This window comes from Bombina bombina, chromosome 8, assembly GCF_027579735.1.
Source record: "Bombina bombina isolate aBomBom1 chromosome 8, aBomBom1.pri, whole genome shotgun sequence".
Classification (NCBI taxonomy): domain Eukaryota; kingdom Metazoa; phylum Chordata; class Amphibia; order Anura; family Bombinatoridae; genus Bombina; species Bombina bombina.
Window position 1 is genome coordinate 184,402,659 of NC_069506.1, and position 23,452 is coordinate 184,426,110.

The window sequence follows — 23,452 nt, forward strand, 5'->3', positions numbered from 1 at the left end:
TAGGACAAATACAAGTGTTAGCAATCACATTAATTAGGGTTCCATGCCATTTATGGTTACGAGAGCCAGGTTCTTGCTATTGCTCAAGTGTAAGGGGAGGTCACACTAAATACTTGCCACTTGAGCCACGAAAAGCAGTTTTTTTTTTTTTTTTTTTAAATAACAGAATTATTATCATTATACCATTGCTAAAACAACAAATCTAATGGTGGCCTAAGACTTTTGCACGGTACTGTATACATATATATATGTATATATATATATATATATATATATATATATTGTCAGCCCTATTTAGACTTTCCAAGAAGAGATTTGTGAGGTTATCAGAATATATATGGCAAGTAACACAATGGTTAAAGTGATATGAAACCTAAAAAATATTTTGAGATTCAGACAGAAAATACCATTTTGAAAGAGTTTTCAATTTATTTCTATTATCAAATTTGCTTCGTTCCCATGATATTCTCTGTTGAAGAGTGATCCAGAAACTGACCGGCTCCTAAGCATATGTCCCTGTCTTTCAACAAAAGATATTAAGAGAAAAAAAGAAAAATGATAATAGAATAAAAGTAAAACTTTTTTTTATAATTGCATCTGCATGCTCTATCTAAATCATTAAATAGACATTTTCCGTTTCATATCCCTTTAAATATTATTCGTGTTTGGCCAACTAATAGGAAGCTTTTAGATTTGCAGTGCTATTTTTATCAACAACTTGCTGAGTATCATATTTTTATTTTAAAAAAATGAATTATCAGCCCAAACACTCCCAACCTTAAGGATATTAATGCTTTGCCAGAAATTTAGAAACTGACTGCACTCCAAGTATTTCAATCAGCTACAACTGTCTACACTATACACTGGAGCCAAGAGTTACATACCATTGTGTTTTATTCAACCTACAAAATCAATGTGTTTATTTAAGTGCATCAATTAAAGACAATATTAAGAAAACAGGAAACCTATGAATAATTATGAGGAAAACATAGGTGCTTTTTTTCAATAGTTGCTAGGGCAATGAAACACAAAACAGATCAGCTATAACGTAGGTCATGTTATGTAAAGTGATAAAAACAAAAGATGATCTTCAACCTTACAAATTATTGGCGCGCATTTATGTAGCCGTCTACCATCTGTTCAGCTTTAGACTCATGTCAAAGTTCACCTATGAATGAAAGTTCAAAGTTATGAAGCCGTCACCCCATCTTACCCTAAATCTGGGTTCCTTACAGTAAAGTCAGAGTCATTTGGGATAAATTAATCAACAGCTATTTTTCATGTGGACATGATCTTATTCGCCAACCAAACTGGTGATTTTCAAAATTTTAATTTCTTTAAGGGGTCTCAAATAGCATCCTGAAGTTTTATAATAGAAATTTTGTTGAGTTTTTAAAATGTCTCCAGAATAATTTTGTTTCCTTTGCTCTTGGTTTAACATCAAATAATTATGAGGTAAAGATTACCAACATATACAGACTATGGGCTCGCTTCCATTGAGCCGGTAAAAATGGAGCCATAAGCTACCGAAGTGGCCGACAGCTAAAAGTAATTTACGGCTCCATTTTAGTACAAGGTTTCCATTGAAAAGGTTTCCGTTTTGCGTGCGGTCGCTCTTTTCGTGTAGGTGTAACTTAGCATTGTCTTAATACTTCCACCTGATGCCGGATTTCTAAAACATTAATAGGTTACTATGGTAACCCGACCTTACACTACACTTGATCGCATATACGGCTCCACATACAAGTGTGGCACGTATATTTTCCCTGTCCCTCTCTGTAAATATAAAATCAAACAGCTAATGCATACGCAATATCTACCTCTCAACCGCAACCCCCCACCACAATAACTAATGTATCTATTTAAACTCTTAACCCCTAATCCGCCATGCCCCCATATTGCAATTAACGTAATAAATCTATTAACTCCTAAACCGCCAACCCCCACAAAGCAATTAACCTAATTAAGCTATTAACCCCTAAACCGCCATGCCCCACAATGCAATCTAGCCATTAAAACTAATAACCCCTAAACCACCATGCCCCCATATCACAAATAACTAATTACTAAGCCCCCTAACCTAACACCCCCTAAATTAACCCCATTACATAAATTAAACTAATCCTAAATTACAATTAAGATAAAAAACCTAACATTACTTTAAAAATAAAAAAAACTAAATTTAAATTAATCTAAAATTACAACAAAAAAAGTCTAACATTACATAAAATAATAAACCAAATTATCAAAAATAAAAAAATTATACCTAATCCCTACGAAAATAAAAAAGCCCCCCCAAAATAAAAACACCCCCTAATCTAATACTAAACTAAAGGGGCATTTGTATGGGCATTGCCCTTAAAAGGGCATTCCGCTCTTTTACTGCTCTTTAAAGGGCATTCAGCTCTTTTACAATTGCCCAAGATCACCGCCATACACTGCCAACCCCCACAACGCAATTAACCTCATTAAGCTATTAACCCCTAAACCGCCATGCCCCACAACGCAATCTAGTTATTAAAACTATTAACCCCTAAACCACCATGTCCCCATATTGCAATCAACTAATCACTAAGCCCCCTAACCTGACACCCCCTAAATTAACCCAATTACATAAATTAAAGTAATCCTAAATTACAATTAAGATAAAAAACCTAACATTACTTTAAAAATGAAAAAACCTAAATTTAAATTAATCTAAAATTACAAAAAATAAAAAAAAGTTTAGCATTACATAAAATAATAAACCAAATTATCAAAAATAAAAAAATTATACCTAATCCTTACGAAAATAAAAAAGCCTCCACCAAAATAAAAACACCCCCTAATCGAATACTAAACTAAAGGGGCATTTGTATGAACATTGCCCTTAAAAGGACATTCAGCTCTTTTACTGCTCTTAAAAGGGCATTCAGCTATTTTACAGTTGCCCACGATCACCGCAATACACTGAATATTGAATGCAAGTTACGCATTTAAATATGGCATCACTTGCATTCCTATTGGCTGATTTGATTCTTCAAATTCAAATCAGCCAATAGGATGAGAGCTACTGAATTTAAATTTGAAGAATCAAATCAGCCAATAGGAATGCAAGTGACGCCATATTTAAACGCGTAACTTGCATTCAATATTCAGTGTACGGCGGTGATCATACAAAGAGGTTCCTCCACGCTTCTTGGCTCCGCGGTCGTCGGTCTTCAGTTCCATGGTCCTGGATGAAGATAGAAGAGGTCGCCACTTGGAAGAAAACTTCACGGCCGGACTTCAGGAACCGTGAGTACCTATCTTGGGGTTAGACTTAGGTTTTTATTTTTTATTTTTGTTTTTTTTTTATTTTTTTAGAATAGGGATTTTGGGCAATTGTAAAAGAGCTGAATGCCCTTTTAAGGGCAATGCCCATACAAATGCCCCTTTAGTTTAGTTTAGGATTTTTTAGTGTTCCGTTTTATTTTGGGGGGTTTGGTGGGTGGGTTTTTTTACTGTTTTTAAAGGTAAAAGAGCTGTTTAAAGGGACACTGAACCCAAATTTTTTTCTTTTGTGATTCAGATTTTAAGCAACTTTCTAATTTACTCCTATTAGCAAATGTTCTTCATTCTCTTTGTATCTTTATTTGAAAAGCAAGAATGTAAGTTTAAATGCCGGCCCATTTTGGTGAACAACCTGGGTTGTTCTTCCTGATTGGTGGATAAATTCATCCACCAATAAACAAGTACTGTCCAAGGTTCTGGACTTTATTTTTCAAATAAAGATAGCAAGAGAACAAAGAAAATTTGATAATAGGAGTAAATTAGAAAGTTGCTTAAAATTGCATGCTCTATCTGAATCACAAAAGAAAAAAATTTGGGTTCAGTGTCACTTTAACTTAGGACAATACCTTCCAAAAGGCCCTTTTAATGGCTATTGGTAGTTTAGTATTAGATTAGGGGGTGTTTTTTTATTTTGGGGGGCTTTTTTATTTTACTAGGGATTAGGTATAATTTTTTTATTTTTGATCATTTTATTTTTTATTTTATGTAATGTTAGACTTTTTTATTTTTTGTAATTTTAAATTAATTTAAACTTAGGTTTTTTTTATTTTTAAAGTAATGTTAGGTTTTGTATTTTAATTGTAATTTAGGATTAGTTTAATTTATGTAATGGGGTTAATTTAGGGGTGTTAGGTTAGGGGGCTTAGTAATTAGTTATTTGTGATATGGGGACATGGTGGTTTAGGGGTTAATAGTTTTAATGGCTAGATTGCGTTGTGCGGCATGGCAGTTCAGGGGTTAATAGCTTAATTAGGTTAATTGCATTGTGGGGGTTGGTGGTTTAGGGGTTAATAGATTTATTACGTTAATTGCGATGTGGGGGCATGGCGGATTAGGGGTTAATAGTTTAAATAGATACTTTGTGATATGAGGGTTGGTGGATTAGGGGTTAATACATTAGTTGTTGTGGTGGGAGGTTGCGGCTGAGAGGTAGACATTGCGTATGCATTAGCTTTTAGATTTTATATTAAAAAGGCCCTTTTAAGGGCTATTGGTAATATAGTATTAGATTAGGGGGTGTTTTTATTTTGGGGGGCTTTTTTATTTTTATAGGGATTAGGTATAATTGTTTTATTTTTGATCATTTGGTTTTTTATTTTATGTAATTTTAGACTTTTTTATTTTTTGTAATTTTAGATTAATTTAAAATTTGTTTTTATTATTTCTAAAGTAATGTTAGGTTTTTTTATCTTAATTGTAGTTTAGGATTATTTTCATTTATCTAATGGGGTTAATTTAGGGGGTGTTAGGTTAGGAGGCTTAGTGATTAGTTATTTACAATATGGGGCATGGTGGTTTATGGGTTAATGGTTTAAATATATACTTTGCGATATGGGGGCATGGCGGATTAGGGGTTAATGGTTTAAATAGATACTTTGCGATATGGTGAATGGCGGATTAGAGCAAAATGGTTTAAATAGATACTTTGCGATATGGAGGCATGGCGGTTTAGGGGTTAATACATTTATTATAAGTTGTGATGTGGGGGGGATGGTGGATAGAGGGGTTTTGACGTGTCGGGTTAGATTTCAATGGGAAAAAGCACCTTTTTCCTGTTTTACACCTAGTTGAGCTGGGTATAATTTTTGTTACTGTATCGGCAGCCTCCGACAGTGTATTAACGGTTTGCACGGGCATTGGAAACCAGTATTATTTAAAGATTAGGCTACAATTGAGTTATAATGGGCCGTTGGAAGCAGTCGATAAACGATATTGCTTCCAACAACTTATTTAACGGTTTGCGAGTGTACGCAAACCGAATTACAGCTCAATGGAAACGAGCCCAATATCTGTACAGAGGTGCGCTCAGAGAAAGATAAGTAGCCAAAAAGGATAATAACAAGTCCAAATAGCTAAGTGACTAAAGATATAAAGTTGGCAATATATGTCGATGGGTCACTGAATAGTAAATAATACGTATTATGTTTAGTCTCAAACCAAAATAGCAGCCTGCGCTCTCAGTAGAGGTAGAATCATCGATCAATGTCCTAAAAGACAAAAATTGAGAGGCGCCTTATGGTGCAGTATCACCTGAAGTGTGGACACATATGTGTAAGGAGATGCGAGGGTACTCACAAAGTGGATTGCATGGACAGTGCAAATCAAGCAGGCCGAGACTTCTGAGCCACTTGGCTAACTCACTCTCACAGCAGAAAACCAAGTGTCGGGTCAGCACAACTGAGTGGTGCGCATGTGACTGGGGTGTACTGCTCAACCCCTCCAAATATCAATAAGGACAAGTAGTCACCAGCACCTCATCTTCAAAGCAGTGTAATATTTATTAAGACATAAAAACAAGCAATGTTTCGGGTATTAACCCCTTAGTCATGCTGTATGCTACTTACACATAGTGTCTCTATTTTTAAACACACATTTTCGCGCCAGGAAACCCTGTGTGACTCTCTGTCACCATCTAGTGGTTATACATTCATATTACAACTTAAAGTGTAATGTGTAACAATTTAAAAACATAATTGTAGCTATAACCAATTTACAGACTTAAGAGCAAAGAAAAAATGTTGTATAGTTAATCTCACTCAAAGAATACAGCATATCTATATAGAACGGAAAATAATGACCACATATTACTTGCTCTGTGTGTGTATCCACAGGATTTATATTATTGTAACTATGAACCTATAGACTACTTATTTTGTATAAATGGTCAAACACATAATGAGACCTAATATGTACTTTTATATATGGTGAAGTGTATACCGTTTGTTTAATACATTTATTCAAAAGAAGCAGGTTAAATCAAAGTCCCGGTTAAGGCCTTTTGGTATGAGGGTTTCTAATTTGTGGATCAACCACATATCTTTTTGTTTTAATAATCTCTCTCTGTTCATACCATTCCTGGGGATCTTTATATGTTCTATGACTTGCCATCTTAATTGGCTAATGCCATGGCCATATTCCAGGAAGTGTTTGGACAGAGGAGCTTCTAAATTCTTTCTCCTAATATTAGAACGGTGTTTGGCTCATGCGTTGCCTGACCTTTTGGGTTGTTTCCCCTAAATATACAAGGTAACAGGGACACTTGATTAAATACACCACGTGTGGTCTCACAGGTATAGAACCCATTGATATCATAATGTTTACCACTGTGAAAAAAATGTGCTCCTTTGATCATAGATCTACAGCTCATGCAGCCTAGACAGGGGTATCTACCCTTGCGTTTACTACCTATATAAGTTTGTTTACTTCCCTTGCCTGGTCCTACATCTATTCTCACCAAATGATCTTTAATACTTTTTACTCATCTATAGGCCATAAGTGGAGGTTCCTTAAAGAGTGCTACTCGTTGGGTACAGTACCTGAGTATGTGCCAATTATTGTGTATTATCTTAGAAATGTTGTCACTAAGAGGGCTATACTGAGATACAAATACCATTCTATTGTTTTTGTCGGATTTATTTTCTCTGGGAATTGGATTCTTGATTTCTCTTATCTTTTTATTTATAAGGCTCAATGGATATCCCCTATCCAAAAATTTCTTTGTAATCTCCTTGAGCCTCAGCTCCCTATCTGACTCATTACTCACTATTCTTTTAACTCTAAGGAGTTGGCTCTTTGTTAAAGAGTCAATTAGTTTTTTAGGATGAAAACTGTCATATTTAAGAAATGTATTTTTGTCTGTATCTTTGATGAATAAATCAAATTTTAATGTATTGCCATTGTTAATCACTCTTGTATCAAGAAAAGTGATTGACTCTTCACTATAGCTAATGGTAAATTGGAGACCCATGACCATTGAATTAAGTTAATTTACAAAGTTCTCTAGGGTTCCAACGATGCCCCACCACGCGCCAAACACGTTGTCAATGTAGCGCCACCACACCGCACCATGTTTTCTGAATAACTGATTTTCATATACGATTCTCTCCTCAAATTCATTCATATAGAGATTAGCGTATGACGGGGCAACATTCGAACTCATGGTCGTGCCCCTAGCTTGTACAAACCACTCATCTTCAAAACGAAAATAATTCCAATTGAGTATGAGCCTGAGCAGCTGTTCTATAAAGTGACATTGTGCTTTTGAGCACCTGTCATTCACCATGAGTGTTTTGTTTATAATTGCTATACCAGTCTCATGTTTAATCGAAGTGTTTAAGCTTTTAACATCCATGGTGAATAGCAGGTACTTATCTGGTGGAAATTCCAATTGCTTAGCTCTATCCAGGAAGTGGCCTGTATCTTTTAAATAGCTTGACATTTTCGCTACTTCAGGCTACAATATTTTGTCTAAAAATATTGAATAATTGGTATAGACTGAATCAACACATGAAACTATAGGCCAGGGGGCTTTTTTTATATCCTTATGCACCTTAGGGACGTAGAAGATAGGATTTCTAGGGGTCTCTATATATAGATAATCAGTCAATTTTTTGTCTATAATACCCATTTATGTTGATATGTTAAGTATGAACTTTATCTCATTTTAAATTTTATGTTTTGGATTAGTTGAGATTTTTCTGTAGGTTTCTGTATCATTTAATTGTGTTTTAATCTCATCCACATAATAACATTTATCCATAACAATGGTAGCTCCACCCTTATCTGCCCCTTTAAGGATAATTTCATCATTCTTTTTTAGCATTTTAAGGCTTGATTGTCACTTTTAGTAAAATTGATCATATTTACATATTGACCCTTTCCCTTCTCTTAGTAAGATCTTTCTTTTTGACATCAATTTATAATTTCTTAATCTCATTTTCAACCTAGTTCACAAAGGTGTTAATACTGTGGTTGTTCAAATTAGGGTTAAAAGAACTTTTCTTTCTAAGTCCTAGTGTATGCAAAGATAATACATTTTTATTTACTTGACTGTTAACAGTATTATTTCTTTCATTACCACTAAACCATAATTTAAGTTTGATGTTCCTGTACAGTCTTTGTAAGTCCTTAGCTAGCTCGAAAAAATCAGTCCCCTGATGAGGACAGAAAGAAAGTCCCTTGTTAAGGAGACCAAGTTCATCTTTGTTTAAGTGTATGTCTGGATATATTTACCACCATCTCCTGGGTCTCAGCTATTTCTTTGTCCCCCTGCGGTATGATTTATTTGCATGTTCCTGTTGAGGTGCTACTCCTGATGGATTTTTGGCAGTGATGTTTGCGGCCTCCCCGGTGATATCGCTCTCGCCACCCCTCAGCTCCAAACGGGAAGTTACTGCTCCATCTGATGACATATCTGATACACTTGATCCACTCCCATCACATGGTTGATTGTTCCTTCTCTGATTGGCTCTTCGCCGTCCTCCTACTCTGGGAGCGGACCGGTAACCTTGGTTACTGTAACGCCACTTATAGACTCTTCCTTGTTTATAATCATCCTCATCCCTTTGGAACTTTGTCCTCTTAGTTTCTTTGATTACTTTTTGTTCTTCCAGGATCCTATCATTGATTTTTTTCTCCAAATTTTCAAATTCTTCAGTTGTTAAAGCTGTAAGTAATTCTGCTTGATGTTTCTTTATAGTATCTGCTTGTATTTCCATTTCTTTTAACAAAGATTCAACCGTGCAGACCATCAAGTCATAGGAGCACTTGTTTATAATCGCCTCAAATCTATCACAGTAATCTTTATTTTCCTTTAATAAGGTTGGGCATGTACTCATCCTTAAACCTCACGGAATCCTCTTGACCCTGTAAAACTCTGCCAGGGTAGTTGCGTGTAAGTCCCACTTCATTAGTTTGATTTTGAGTGCTTCATATTCCTTTCCAGTAGTAACTGACGGAGCGATTCTAAGGAAGTCTCTTGGGCCCTTTGATAATGCCGTTATATGGGCTGCACCCACTTCATTGTATGCAAACATTTTGCTTCCGTCTGTCATGGTTACTCTGTCTGTCTCCAATTGCATTTTTTACAAAACAGTGTGCACGAATCCCGGCAGTAAAATAACCAGAAAATCAAGTCTCACATCAGGAGTGGCAGGAACGCTGCGGCTACGTTGATGGTGTCGTCACTGGCTTCAATCCAGAAGTCAAAATACCGCTGTTCAGGATCCCTTCTTCTATAGTGCTCCAAAGTAAGTGCTGTGTAAACAGCTATACTTCAACTGCTGTTCAGCTGGCAAGTCTAAAAAAGTATGAGGTAAAAATGGAGTCATAAAAAGTTGCATTGCTTACAAGAACACCTTATATTCAGGAGTCACAGCTTTGCAGACTGAGTAAGACTAGGGGGCATGTAGAAAAAAATCCCTGAAGTCCAGTCTTTAATCAATACACTGCCGCTTTGCAGCCCTGCTCCATAGTGTACTGTCCTTTTCAAACAGCGCTTCACTCTGGCTGCACTATGCAAGGAAAATATACACAGTGCATCCAGAGCACAGTGATGTTTGAAGAGAAAAGCCTGATGTAGAGCAGTGCTGCAAAGCAAATTCACTAGCAGTTTCTGCATGTGTCCTATTCTTTCTGCAGACATGCTACATTTTCTGCAATGACATCTCAGATCACAGTATGTTCTGCCTTGGGGCTGACTCATTGGTTAATATAACTTGAGATTTCCTGCATTTGGCATGCAAATAACATTATGCTTACTTTGGAGTCACAGGTATGTCAATCATGCTTTTAACGATATCATCCAATCACTAATTTTTGCATCGGCACATTAACACAATCATACATGCAATTTATTTTACTTTGGCCATTGATTGCTTACTCAGGAGACACAAGCCAAGTCTGGTTTGTTTCTGGCTCAGGAATTCAGTTAGATGACAGCTTGATAAAGGTAGGCCATTGTCCCTTTAATGTTTTCAGGCATAGAGTTTACTTATAATTATTTAGCTCTGATTCCACGGTCAAAGTTTCTTTAATGTTACTTTATTGTGCTTTTTATTTTTTCTGTTTTAGGTATTCTCCTTTAGGCATTGCTTCTCTGATTTGTGGAAAGATTGCAGCCATCAAGGACCTTGAAACTGTGGCAAGACAGCTAGGAATGTACATGGTCACGGTCATTGTGGGACTGGTCATTCATGGAGGGATGATCTTACCTCTTATATTTTTCTCAATCACAAGGAAAAATCCCTTTTCATTCTATGGAGGTATATTCCAAGCATGGATTACTGCTCTAGGGACAGCTTCAAGGTAAATAGCAGAAAAGCATAGACCAAAAGCCTGGCACTATATAGCACTATGACACAATCTATGTAATTCAATATGATACACTACAACTCATATTAGTATCTCCAAGCCTGCAACCAAAAGTTAGGTAGCACTAGTCTTAAACCCACTGCTTCTTAACCTGTCTGTAACCTCAGAGGTTTCAGATGTCAGATATCCCATACTCATTTTTCCAGAATGAATACAAAGCCCTGCTCTAGACCAATTGGTTTTGTGAGAAAAGGGGGCAGGGCTTTTGCTCATTTGGGGCTAGATTACGAGTTGCAGGCTAACTGTTGCGCGTGACCGATATTGGATTTTTTCTGCTTTTTGCACGTAACGTAAATATCACGCATATTATGAGTTGAAAGTAAAAGCATTCACTTGAGCGCAATCAAATTTAACGTGCATCAGGTTAGCGTGAATTCAGAGTTCTGGTTATCTGTTACACGAGATAAATAAGTGATAAAAGTGATAAAAATAAGTGACAAATACATATAACAGTACATTTACAATCATAATAACACTGCCTGATAAAAATGTATAAAAAAATTAAATTGCATTGAAAAGTTATAAGGGCTCAAATATATCAGGTCTTATTAGAGGGGGAAAAGGCATGCAAATGACTTACACATAGAGGCACATACATACACATGTCTAAATATATATATATATATATATATATATATATATATATATATATATATATATATATAAATCAATACAAATATTTGCATAGGAAATTAGCACATCTAGGCAAGATTCCCCACTTACTTTTCCCCATAAATACTCCATATACAATGTTACCAATGCACAAGAGAATTCATATCTTACCCAGAATTCTCTTGTGCATTGGTAACATTGTATGCATATCTTACCCAGAATTCTCTTGTGCATTGGTAACATTGTATATGGAGTATTTATGGGGAAAAGTAAGCGGGGAATCTTGCCTAGATGTGCTAATTTCCTATGCAAATATTTGTATTGATTTAATTTTGAGTTATGGAGGATTTTATTCTCAATTTTTTATCTCCACCATAATTTTAATGAATTTATATATATATATATATATATATATATATATATATATATATATATATATATATGCGAATATCTAAAAAAACAAGCGCATAGAGACACATCTCATAGTGCAGATCAATTTAATTTAATACAAACATATAGAAAATGCATAAAAACTTGTTAGGGTAATCCCTACTCACAAGTGGGACCTCAATCAAATGAGGTAAGTTGAGGCAGTTGGATTTTCAAAGTGTCCCCACTTATAACCGGTAAATCGCCTGGCTGTGTTCCCAGTCTTGAGTTTCCAGATCCGTAATTTATCCCCGGTGAAATAAGCAGACAGTCCTGTTCTGCTGATCAGTGTAAACTGTCACTTCTGAATTAATTAAATATCGCTCTATTTTAGAGCTGTAACGAACGCTGTGGATCTCTGTGATGTGCACAGAATCTAACGGCAAGACTTTGTTATGGAAAAAGTCACCCCCATAGAAACGGTACATTGCTGGTCACTAAGGGGTTAAATAGATATTCATATATCTATATATGCAGTATGTTTGTGTGTATATACCTATATATATACAGTATATATATGTGTGTGTGTATATATATATATATATATTTCCAAAACATTATATATATTTATTTTGGACTAAATAAAACATATTCTGCTATGAGAAGAATATTGGAACGTGAAAGATTAATATTTCATCAAGTTTTTGCTTGCACACTAACTTTTTACTTTCAACTCATAATACAATCGCAATTGAAAACATATACAAAAAGCCTCTGTCTAGCATAGTGTATGCTCGAGCGGGAGCGTTAAATAGCGCACCACTCTAGCCCTAAATAATGTTAATATTGATCAATTTAAGCCCTAGAAGGTAAGAACAAGAACATACTGCATTGCAACAGTTCAACACACAAAACAAAATGTTTAAAAACTTTAAAACCGGCATTTTGTAAGAACATTTGGCAAAGTTTTGCACTCCGGTAAAATGCCTATTGAAAAGCTGCTGGGTAATGTTTATCTTCTTGACTACTTTGTTGTGACTAAGTAGGAACACATATTAATGGGCTCCAGAGCTGATCAAGTAATCACTGTGTAGAATGTCAGGCTTTTATAGAATGAGTATGCAACCTAACAGGTGGGCAGAAATGAAAAACATAATTTCGTCGTTGAATTAGGAAATGCAGGCAAAATAAATATTTGAAGTGCATTTATTATTATTATTATTTTTTTTACTAAACTTAGGGGTTTATTTATTATGCAAAGGCCCATATTGGTTGTAGGCTCGCTCATTTGAGACAACAACTAATATTTTTGAAGCACCATTTTTTATTATTACTTATTTTAAAAAAGGGAAAGGGATCCACAAATGTATATAAAATACTTAAAAAAATATATATTAATTAAAGTTGCTCATCTGTTCTATAGACAAATCTGACTTTTTCCTATCTTTAACATTGAGTAGAGCTAGTAGCTTTTAAACCCTCACTAGTAAACCATAGTGATATTTTTCCACCACTGCATATGGATGTCCTGTTGGTTCATGTAAAATCAAGGAGTCTTCAATAGACAATCCATAAATCCCTGCATGCTTTATATTTAGTATAATTTTGCAATATTTGATATTACATTTGGAGAAATTTGACATGACACCAATTAAGGGCCAGATTACAAGTGGAGCATTATTTAACACACCCACTTGAGCATTAACTGTGCTAGAAGTAAGGTTTTTGCACACATCGCGTATGACAGGTTGAAAGTAAACTGTTTTTGCTTGTACGCTAGCCTAATGAGCGCAAAATGCCAAACTTACAATATCACGCACTATAACCTATTGCCCCATAGAACAACGCACTTACATATTCTCAAGTGCACTAACCAAACATGAATATATGAATATTTCACATTCCAATGTTCTTCACATATTAGAATGTTCTATTTATTAATAAATACATATTTTTATATATATATATATATATATATATATATATGTATATATATATATATATATATATATATATATATGATGGTATTTTGCACAAATATTTATTTTTATATATATATACAGGGAGTGCAGAATTATTAGGCAAATGAGTATTTTGACCACATCATCCTCTTTATGCATGTTGTCTTACTCCAAGCTGTATAGGCTCGAAAGCCTACTACCAATTAAGCATATTAGGTGATGTGCATCTCTGTAATGAGAAGGGGTGTGGTCTAATGACATCAACACCCTATATCAGGTGTGCATAATTATTGGGCAACTTCCTTTCCTTTGGCAAAATGGGTCAAAAGAAGGACTTGACAGGCTCAGAAAAGTAAAAAATAATGAGATAACTTGCAGAGGGATGCAGCACTCTTAAAATTTCAAAGCTTCTGAAGCGTGATCATCGAACAATCAAACGTTTCATTCAAAATAGTCAAAAGGGTCGCAAGAAGCGTGTGGAAAAACCAGGGCGCAAAATAACTGCCCATGAACTGAGAAAAGTCAAGCGTGCAGCTGCCAAGATGCCACTTGCCACCAGTTTGGCCATATTTCAGAGCTGCAACATCACTGGAGTGCCCAAAAGCACAAGGTGTGCAATACTCAGAGACATGGCCAAGGTAAGAAAGGCTGAAAGACGACCACCACTGAACAAGACACACAAGCTGAAATGTCAAGACTGGGCCAAGAAATATCTCAAGACTGATTTTTCTAAGGTTTTATGGACTGATGAAATGAGAGTGAGTCTTGATGGGCCAGATGGATGGGCCCGTGGCTGGATTGGTAAAGGGCAGAGAGCTCCAGTCCGACTCAGACGCCAGCAAGGTGGAGGTGGAGTACTGGTTTGGGCTGGTATCATCAAAGATGAGCTTGTGGGGCTTTTTCGGGTTGAGGATGGAGTCAAGCTCAACTCCCAGTCCTACTGCCAGTTTCTGGAAGACACCTTCTTCAAGCAGTGGTACAGGAAGAAGTCTGCATCCTTCAAGAAAAACATGATTTTCATGCAGGACAATGCTCCATCACACGCGCCCAAGTACTCCACAGCGTGGCTGGCAAGAAAGGGTATAAAAGAAGAAATTCTAATGACATGGCCTCCTTGTTCACCTGATCTGAACCCCATTGAGAACCTGTGGTCCATCATCAAATGTGAGATTTACAAGGAGGGAAAACAGTACACCTCTCTGAACAGTGTCTGGGAGGCTGTGGTTGCTGCTGCACGCAATGTTGATGGTGAACAGATCAAGACACTGACAGAATCCATGGATGGCAGGCTTTTGAGTGTCCTTGCAAAGAAAGGTGGCTATATTGGTCACTGATTTGTTTTTGTTTTGTTTTTGAATGTCAGAAATGTATATTTGTGAATGTTGAGATGTTATATTGGTTTCACTGGTAAAAATAAATAATTGAAATGGGTATATATTTGTTTTTTGTTAAGTTGCCTAATAATTATGCACAGTAATAGTCACCTGCACACACAGATATCCCCCTAAAATAGCTATAACTAAAAACAAACTAAAAACTACTTCCAAAACTATTCAGCTTTGATATTAATGAGTTTTTTGGGTTCATTGAGAACATGGTTGTTGTTCAATAATAAAATTAATCCTCAAAAATACAACTTGCCTAATAATTCTGCACTCCCTGTATATATATATATATATATATATATATATATATATATATATATATATATACACAATTATATATAAGTATAAATATATACAGATATATATGTAGGAATATCTATTTATAAATACTTAGAACATTTCCTGCTATGTGCAGAACATTGGAATGTGAAATATTTACAGTAAATACATAGTTAAAACTTTTATTAAATATGAATATTGCATAAATATGATTTTTCATGTTTTCATCTACTTCAATGAACTTATATATATATGTCTATATGTGTTAATATGTGTATATTTGTCTGTAAATACTTATATGCATATATATACACACACATACATCTTTAGACATTTATAGGTATGTTTCTCTATGTCAAAGCCTTTTGCCCTCCTTTTTTTCCTTGCACCTTTGAGTGTATGAGTGTAATTGTACTTTGTATTTTTGATGTGTTTTGTTACACTTTTTTATGTTGCGACAGTTAACCAAACCTCAGAGGAAGCACAAGCCCGACGCACGTTAACTTGAATTGCACTTAAGCGATCGTGTTTACTTTCAACTTATAATACGAGCGGAAAACCTGACGTGCGAAAACACCCGCAAAAAAACCTTTATCACTTGCACGTAACTGTTAGCGCTCCACTAGTAATCTGTCCCAAAATGTGAACCTACAGTAAGCTTTACACATTTGCAGCTTACCCTATGAGGTCATCAAAGACACAATTATCGCCAGTTGCTAACTGAATACTTTTATGATACTCTGTTAGGATGACTTGAAAATGTAGGCAACAGCAATTTGTACAGTTATCCAAGTAAAAAAAAGTTATTGGTTACTGGTTAGATTAGATAAAAGATTCTTCACAAAATGATTGGTAAATATGGCACATTGCCTACTAATATTTTATTATTCTTCATGCTTCAGTGCTGGTACCCTCCCTGTGACATTTCGATGCTTAGAAGAGAACCTGAAGATTGATAAACGAGTCACACGTTTTGTTCTGCCCATCGGAGCTACCATTAATATGGATGGCACAGCCCTATATGAGGCAGTGGCTGCCATATTTATTGCTCAGATGAATGGAATAACCCTAGATGCAGGACAAATAGCAACAGTCAGGTAATGTATTATCTAATGTAATGCATAACATTTGTTATTCATGGACATTTCTTATCAATTGGAATATTGTAGGTCAAAATACCTGCTTGAATTGATTGTCTAAATGAATGTAAAATCTGTTTAGTTATACAAAATAAATAAAGTATTGAAGTTGCATGAATGTGTAAAATGTATGGAAAACAGAGAGACCCAGAGACAGTCAGCAGTGTAGTTTCAGAAGAATTATTATAGTAGTAGGATGTTTCATGGCAACTTAATGATCCTTTTTTTATCAGGATACTCCATAGATAAACATTTTTACAACTTTTGGTGTTGATTCCAATCTTTCTAATCCTGTTTCTTGGCAGTTTTTTGGAGTTTTGGAGATCAATTCTCATGTGAGTTAAAAGGAAATTAAACACTAAATAAATGCTAGATAGAATGAAGCATTCCAAGAAAAGATTAGTCTGTGAATAACTAGTAGATGTATTTTTTAGTTTCATAAGTTGTTTAAATATTGACAAAATAAGTGTAAAGTTTTAGTGTCTATAAAACAATGGGAGCTGCCATGTTGTAACTTAGGTTACCTTCTCTGCTGTGGCCAATTAGAGACAGCTTTAAATAGGTAACTAGAGTGTGCAGCCAATGGCTGTGTGGAATATAACAGTGTTCTGCACTTCCATTTCTAACAGATACTAAAAAGCTCAGAATTTCAGAAAGGAATTACAGGAAAAGGGGACAACATAAATAATGAAAGTATAGTGCAGACTTTTTTTATATATAAGATTTATCATTTTATATTACCATCTCAAAGTGTTTAATGTTCCTTTAATTATCTTCATACTTTGCTAAAAAAAAAACTGTCTGTTCTTCCTGTTTTTCTATTATATATATATAAAAAAGATTGGAATAGATCCATTTTTACTTTATTTAAATTAATTATGCACACAAGCACTGTCATTTTTATTAATGCATTTGTATAATCTTGCTATTAAACCCACTGGTCAAAGTATTTATAGAAATACAAAAAAAAAGAAACAATACTGGATGTAGCACGACATCATCTGGAGACTTATTAAAAACAGGCCAGACTATAAGGATGCAGGTGAAGCTTATTTCAATAAATGTCAAACAGGAAAACTGAAACATGAAATACTAAAAGACTACAGCAACTGAATTATATAAAACTCAGTCCAGTACTTGGCAAACAAGGAAGCTAGAACAAGAGGTACTACAATATTAGGGCAAACGTTGCAGACAGCATAGTTCAACAATAAAAGCAGGGAAACACAGTTGTCAGGCAGGATAATACATAAGAATTCAGGTAGAAAGCAAGGGGGTTTCCAGATATCAGAACACAGCAAACAGGTTTATGTATGGGTGTTCATACATAGTGATCCAAAGGCAGGTCAAAAGGCAGTAGGAGGTCATACACAGAAGTCATCAGAAATTATAATCATACTTAGAGTACAGATAGGTTGACTCAATACATGGTCCAATATCATTCAATCTTAGAGCTAATCCTTTAAAGACTACACCATGTAAAACATGATAATTTATGAAAATGAACTACAAAAACATGATATGAACTGCTGATTGTAAGAAAGATTCAGTAATCTGGAAAACATGGTGTGAGAAGCTCAATACAATGATTTTCAATTTGCTAATTTAGAACTTTCTTTAGAGTTTGATTTTTATGTTAGTCCATCAAACTTCTGTTTATAGCTGGAGTCCTACATCTTCTGTTCATATGTTAGGGGCTACGTTCCAGAATATTGTTTAGTCTGTGGAGATGTTTTCTTTCTGGGGTCAACAAACTATAATTCAAAATACTTAATTAAACACAATTATTTAAAAACTAAAAATAGCATTTTAGAGTCCAGACCAAAGTCTAATGAATTAAATGTCATAAAATAGGAATTATTTAATTATTTATGTTCATCACAGTATCAAAGTCTGTTAAAATAAGAACATGCTATATTAAAATTATATAAAGGCCTCTGTTAAAAATTTCCATAGATTATATAAAGGCCTCAGTTAAAACTTTCCATGGATATCCAGAAAAAATCGGCTATATTACGAGTTTTGCGTTAGACTTAAAAAGCAGCGTTAGCCGGTCCTAACGCTGCTTTTTAACGCCCGCTGGTATTATGAGTCTTGCAGGTACAGGTGTACCGCTCACTTTTTTGGCCAGACTTGAAAATACAGCAAATCCACTTACGTAAATTGCGTATCCTCTTTTTTCAATGGGACTTGCATAGCGCCGGTATTACGAGTCTGCCAAAAAGTGAGCGGTAGACCCTCTCCTGTCAAGACTGGTACCGCATTTTAAAGTCAGTAGTTAAGTGCTAAAAAGTACACTAACACCCATAAACTACCTATTAACCCCTAAACCGAGGCCCTCCCACATTGCAAACACTAAAAGAATATTTTTAACCCCTAATCTGCCGAACCGGACATCGCCGCCACTATAGTAAATATATTAACCCCTAAACCGCCGCACTCCCACCTTGCAAACACTAATTAAATATTATTAACCCCTAATTTGCCATCCCTAACATCGCTGCCACCTACCTACATTTATTAACCCCTAATCTGCCACCCCCAACATCGCAGCCACTATATTAAAGTTATTAACCCCTAAATCTAAGTCTAACTCTAACACCCCCTAACTTAAATATAATTAAAAGAAATCTAACTAAAAAATCCTATCATTGACTAAATTATTCCTATTTAAAACTAAATACTTACCTGTAAAATAAACCCTAAGATAGCTACAATATAACTAATAGTTACATTGTAGCTAGCTTAGGATTTGTTTTTATTTTACAGGCAAGTTTGTATTTATTTTAACTAGGTAGACTAGTTACTAAATAGTTATTAACTAAGTTACAATTACACCTAGCACTACACTATAATTAAATAAATTAACTAAATTAAATACAATTAAATAAATTACATACAAGTACCTAAATTAAATTAGCTAAAGTACAAAAAACAAACAAACACTAAATTACATAAAATAATAAACAAATTACAGTAATTTAAACTGATTACACCTAATCTAATAGCCCTATTAAAATAAAAGCCCCCCCAAAATAAAAAAAAAACCCTAGCCTAAACTAAACTACCAAAATCCCTTAAAAGGGCCTTTTGTGGGGCATTGCCCCAAAGTAATCAGCTCTTTTACCTGTAAAAAAAAAATACAAACAACCCCCCCAACAGTAAAACCCACCACCCACACAACCAACCCGCAAATAAAAACCTATCTAAAAAAAACCTAAGCTCCCCATTGCCCTGAAAAGGGCATTTGGATGGGCATTGCCCTTAAAAGGGCAGTTAGCTCCTTTGCCGCCCAAAGTCCCAAACCTAAAAATAAAACCCACCCAATACACCCTTAAAAAAACCTAACACTAACCCCCTGAAGATCGACTTACCGGGAGACGTCTTCATCCAAGCTGGGCGAAGTGGTCCTCCAGACGGGCAGAAGTCTTCATCCAAGCCGGGCAGAAGTGGTCCTCCAGACAGGCAGAAGTCTTCATCCAGACGGCATCTTCTATCTTCATCCATCCGGCGCGGAGTGGGTCCAACTATAAGACATCCGACGCGGAGCGTCCTCTTCATCTAACGACTAACACAGAATGAAGGTACCTTTAAGTGATGTCATCCAAGATGGCGTCCCTTAGATTCCGATTGGCTGATAGAATTGTATCAGCCAATCGGAATTACGGTAGAAAAAATCCTATTGGCTGATGCAATCAGCCAATAGGATTGAAGTTCAATCCTATTGGCTGATCCAATCAGCCAATAGGATTGAGCTCGCATTCTATTGGCTGAATTGGAACAGCCAATATTTGCACCATGTTTAAGCCATGTAATACAAGTTCCACTCTACACTTCGCACCAATTTTGATGCAACACTTTTCGCACTAATTATGATGCAAACTCCTGAACAACCCACACACTAGTGAATTTTTCAACCACTTTTGATTGGAATATGCATAATCACATGATTTATGACATCAGCCAATCTGATTCAAATATACATTTTAAACTATCACTAACAAATCAAATTGCTTGATACTTGTGTCATTGATCACTCATCAGAACTTGTAAGTGCCATTTGTTACATTGTGTATTATACTTTGAAAGTGTGTATATGTGAAATTAGATAAACATTGATGCTAACGTTAGGACACACAGTGTAGTATTTTAGTCAATGATTTTAAAATTCGAATTGATGTTTGATTCAATATAATCTTAAACTGATAGCTCAAAGGTATAGTCCACCTAACATTAAACTGTTATGATTCAGATACAGCAGGAATTAAAATCACCTCTTTACTGTCATGATATTTCCAGTGTATTTCTTTCTTCTCTTGAATTTCTTTTTCAGTAATAAATGTTATGTTATATGCCAGCCCATTTTATAACACCTGTGTAGGGGTGGTTTTTAAAACTAGATTGCAATCAGGAGGGGTTACACAGGTACAGAAAGAAAACTGGTCTAGCTCTTAAAATATCCATTGATTGCAAATAAATACATATGATACCCTGATGACATGTTATATTCGCAATTATTCCTGCTCAGAATAATAATACATTTACACTATATACATATAGTGGTATAAATAAACACAGATATATGACAGACAACATTGTTAAGAACAAAATAAGGAACTTAGGGACATGTAAATATGTTTGCAAAAGACATAACACACACACACACACACACACACACACATATATATATATATATATATATATATATATATATATGTATATATAATATATATATATATGTATATATATATATATATATATATATATATATATACTGTATATATATATATATATATATATATATATATATATATATATATATATATATATATATATATATATACAAATATGTGCAAATAAATATGTACAAATTCTAGCATTAATAATCATTTATAAAAAAAAAACACGAGATAAAAGCATATCATGACTTCTAGAAATACAAATACACATTCATTTATGTGAAAGAAAGTATCATATAACAAATAAAGATATTGTTTGTTGAGGTATAAATCTATCTATTTCTTAGACATTAACAGATAAAAAATAAAAGATTAGCTTTAGAGAAATGTGCTTGTTCATGGACAGTAATGAAATGGTTTAAATAAAGTTGGGAAAAACCGCGACATACATGACTGTCAGTTGGCAGATGGCTTAATTTACACACACAATAATACTTAAATCTTGAAGACAACTCAGTTCAGTCTCTATTCCTTTGCAATAAAACAGGAAGTGACTTGTAATAAAGCATGATGGGAATAATAAATTAACAATTAAGCAAACATGCACTATCTAGAGGAAATAAACATTATAGACACAAAAACCTTGTTAATGCAAATACACACATATATATATACATATATATATATATATATATATATATATATATACATTGTACATACATACATATACATCTTGTACATGTATATGTATCTATCTCAATGTTAAAGTCCTTTGCCTGCCTTTTTTTTCTAACACCTGAGATCTTTGAGCCCTTATAACTTTTTTGTGCAATATTTTTTGAGAATATTTTTTATTAGCTAGTGTTATTATGAGTGTAAGTGTACTTTGTAATGTATTTTTGATGTGTTTTGTGCAACTTTTTAATTTTGCAAAACAGTTAACATACCTTCCAACTGTTCCGATTTGTGCGGGACAGTCATGGATTCTGATGTCAGTGCCGCTGTCACGCTTTGTTAGCCCATAATCCAAATTGCCCTACCACGCACACAATGATTTTTTTTTTTTATTATGATTTTTTTTTTTAAATATCGGTGCTTGTTCCGTTATTTGGAGCGGTAGTTCAGGGTAAGGAGGGAAATACTTTTTTTATGCATCTGCCCTTCAGTATGGGGTTTCTGACTAAGTGGTGCAGATGGATGGTGCCGGAGTTGGAGCGTTTCAAAGGTAGGCTTTAGCTTTATCTCTGCTTTGCTCGGTTTCTGTGTTTTCCCCACATCCTAAACAGTGAGGCATGCATGACGGCCGAGAAGTCACTGCAGCCAAAGCCGGGGAGTTAGACCGGTATTCCAGGACTACAGGCAAGATCCCTACTCTGTGGTATTGGAGCTGATAATTTATGTGTTGAATGCTGCATATCATTATGTCAGACAGCGTTCGGCACACTCAGCCAGCCACGGAATAACAGAGCAGTGCACAGAGCTCCTCTTGTGGTTGCCTGCATTCCAGGAATTCCGGTCCACCCCGCAAATGCTAAGGTTAACCCTGGTAGCTGCAGTCAGAGGTATTAAATCACACCAAGTTCAGGAAGCAGGTCTTTGAAGCCCTCGATTACCAAGTTCAGTAGGACAAACTCCGCCCACTTAGTGATGTCACTATGCTCAGACGTACGTTTCGCCAATGACAGCTTGGCTTTTTTGAAGATATCCGTGGTTGTTCCTTAGATCCGACTAAATTTTCCAGTTTCATTTAGACTCGTCAGTATAGGAAGAAGTAAGCGGCTAATGACTTGTAAAAGTGCGGAAAATAGCGCAGCATGCGTACCACTTGCAATCTAGCTTTCAGTCTCTATTAAGACTCCTAAGCAAAAACGTCCTTAAAAAAAAGGCTCCTATCCTCCCATTGACTGACAGTATGGGTGGGCATGATTACACATTTAGCATGGATGTCATGTGAAAACCCACATGGTCTGCCCTGCACACGTCCCCTCCCTTCTTCCCTTGCTTTTATTATGCCTTTTCCTCTCATGGTTAGCTTGTCAGCTCACTTGCTTTACATTGCATAACCCAGCCCTCTTTGTGCAAATGATCAGAAAGAAATCTGAAGCAGAGTCACAGAAGAACAAGTTGAGTGCTGTGTAGAACAAATAAGCTCTGGCATACAGGCAAAAGCAAATACAGGAGGTAAACTTCTCATGAGGTAAAGGGCAGGGGAGTTTGTTGATGTTGTTCCCAGAACTGTAAAGCCACTGTTTTATGGTGTTTCACACATTGCAAGCACTATTTAACTAAATGTTTCAATAAAAGATATAATAGTCTGCAAACTAATAATTAGCTGCTGAACCCAA

General features: G+C 35.2%; 1 protein-coding gene across 1 annotated transcript in view; it reads left to right on the plus strand.

Moving 5' to 3' along the window:
• Positions 1-23,452, plus strand: part of LOC128638085 (excitatory amino acid transporter 2-like) — a 248,886-nt gene that overhangs the window by 177,675 nt on the left and 47,759 nt on the right. The window contains exons 6-7 of the mRNA XM_053689947.1: positions 10,384-10,617; positions 16,192-16,386. Of these exons, the coding sequence (XP_053545922.1) occupies positions 10,384-10,617; positions 16,192-16,386 (429 nt within the window). The remainder of the gene's footprint in view (positions 1-10,383; positions 10,618-16,191; positions 16,387-23,452) is intronic.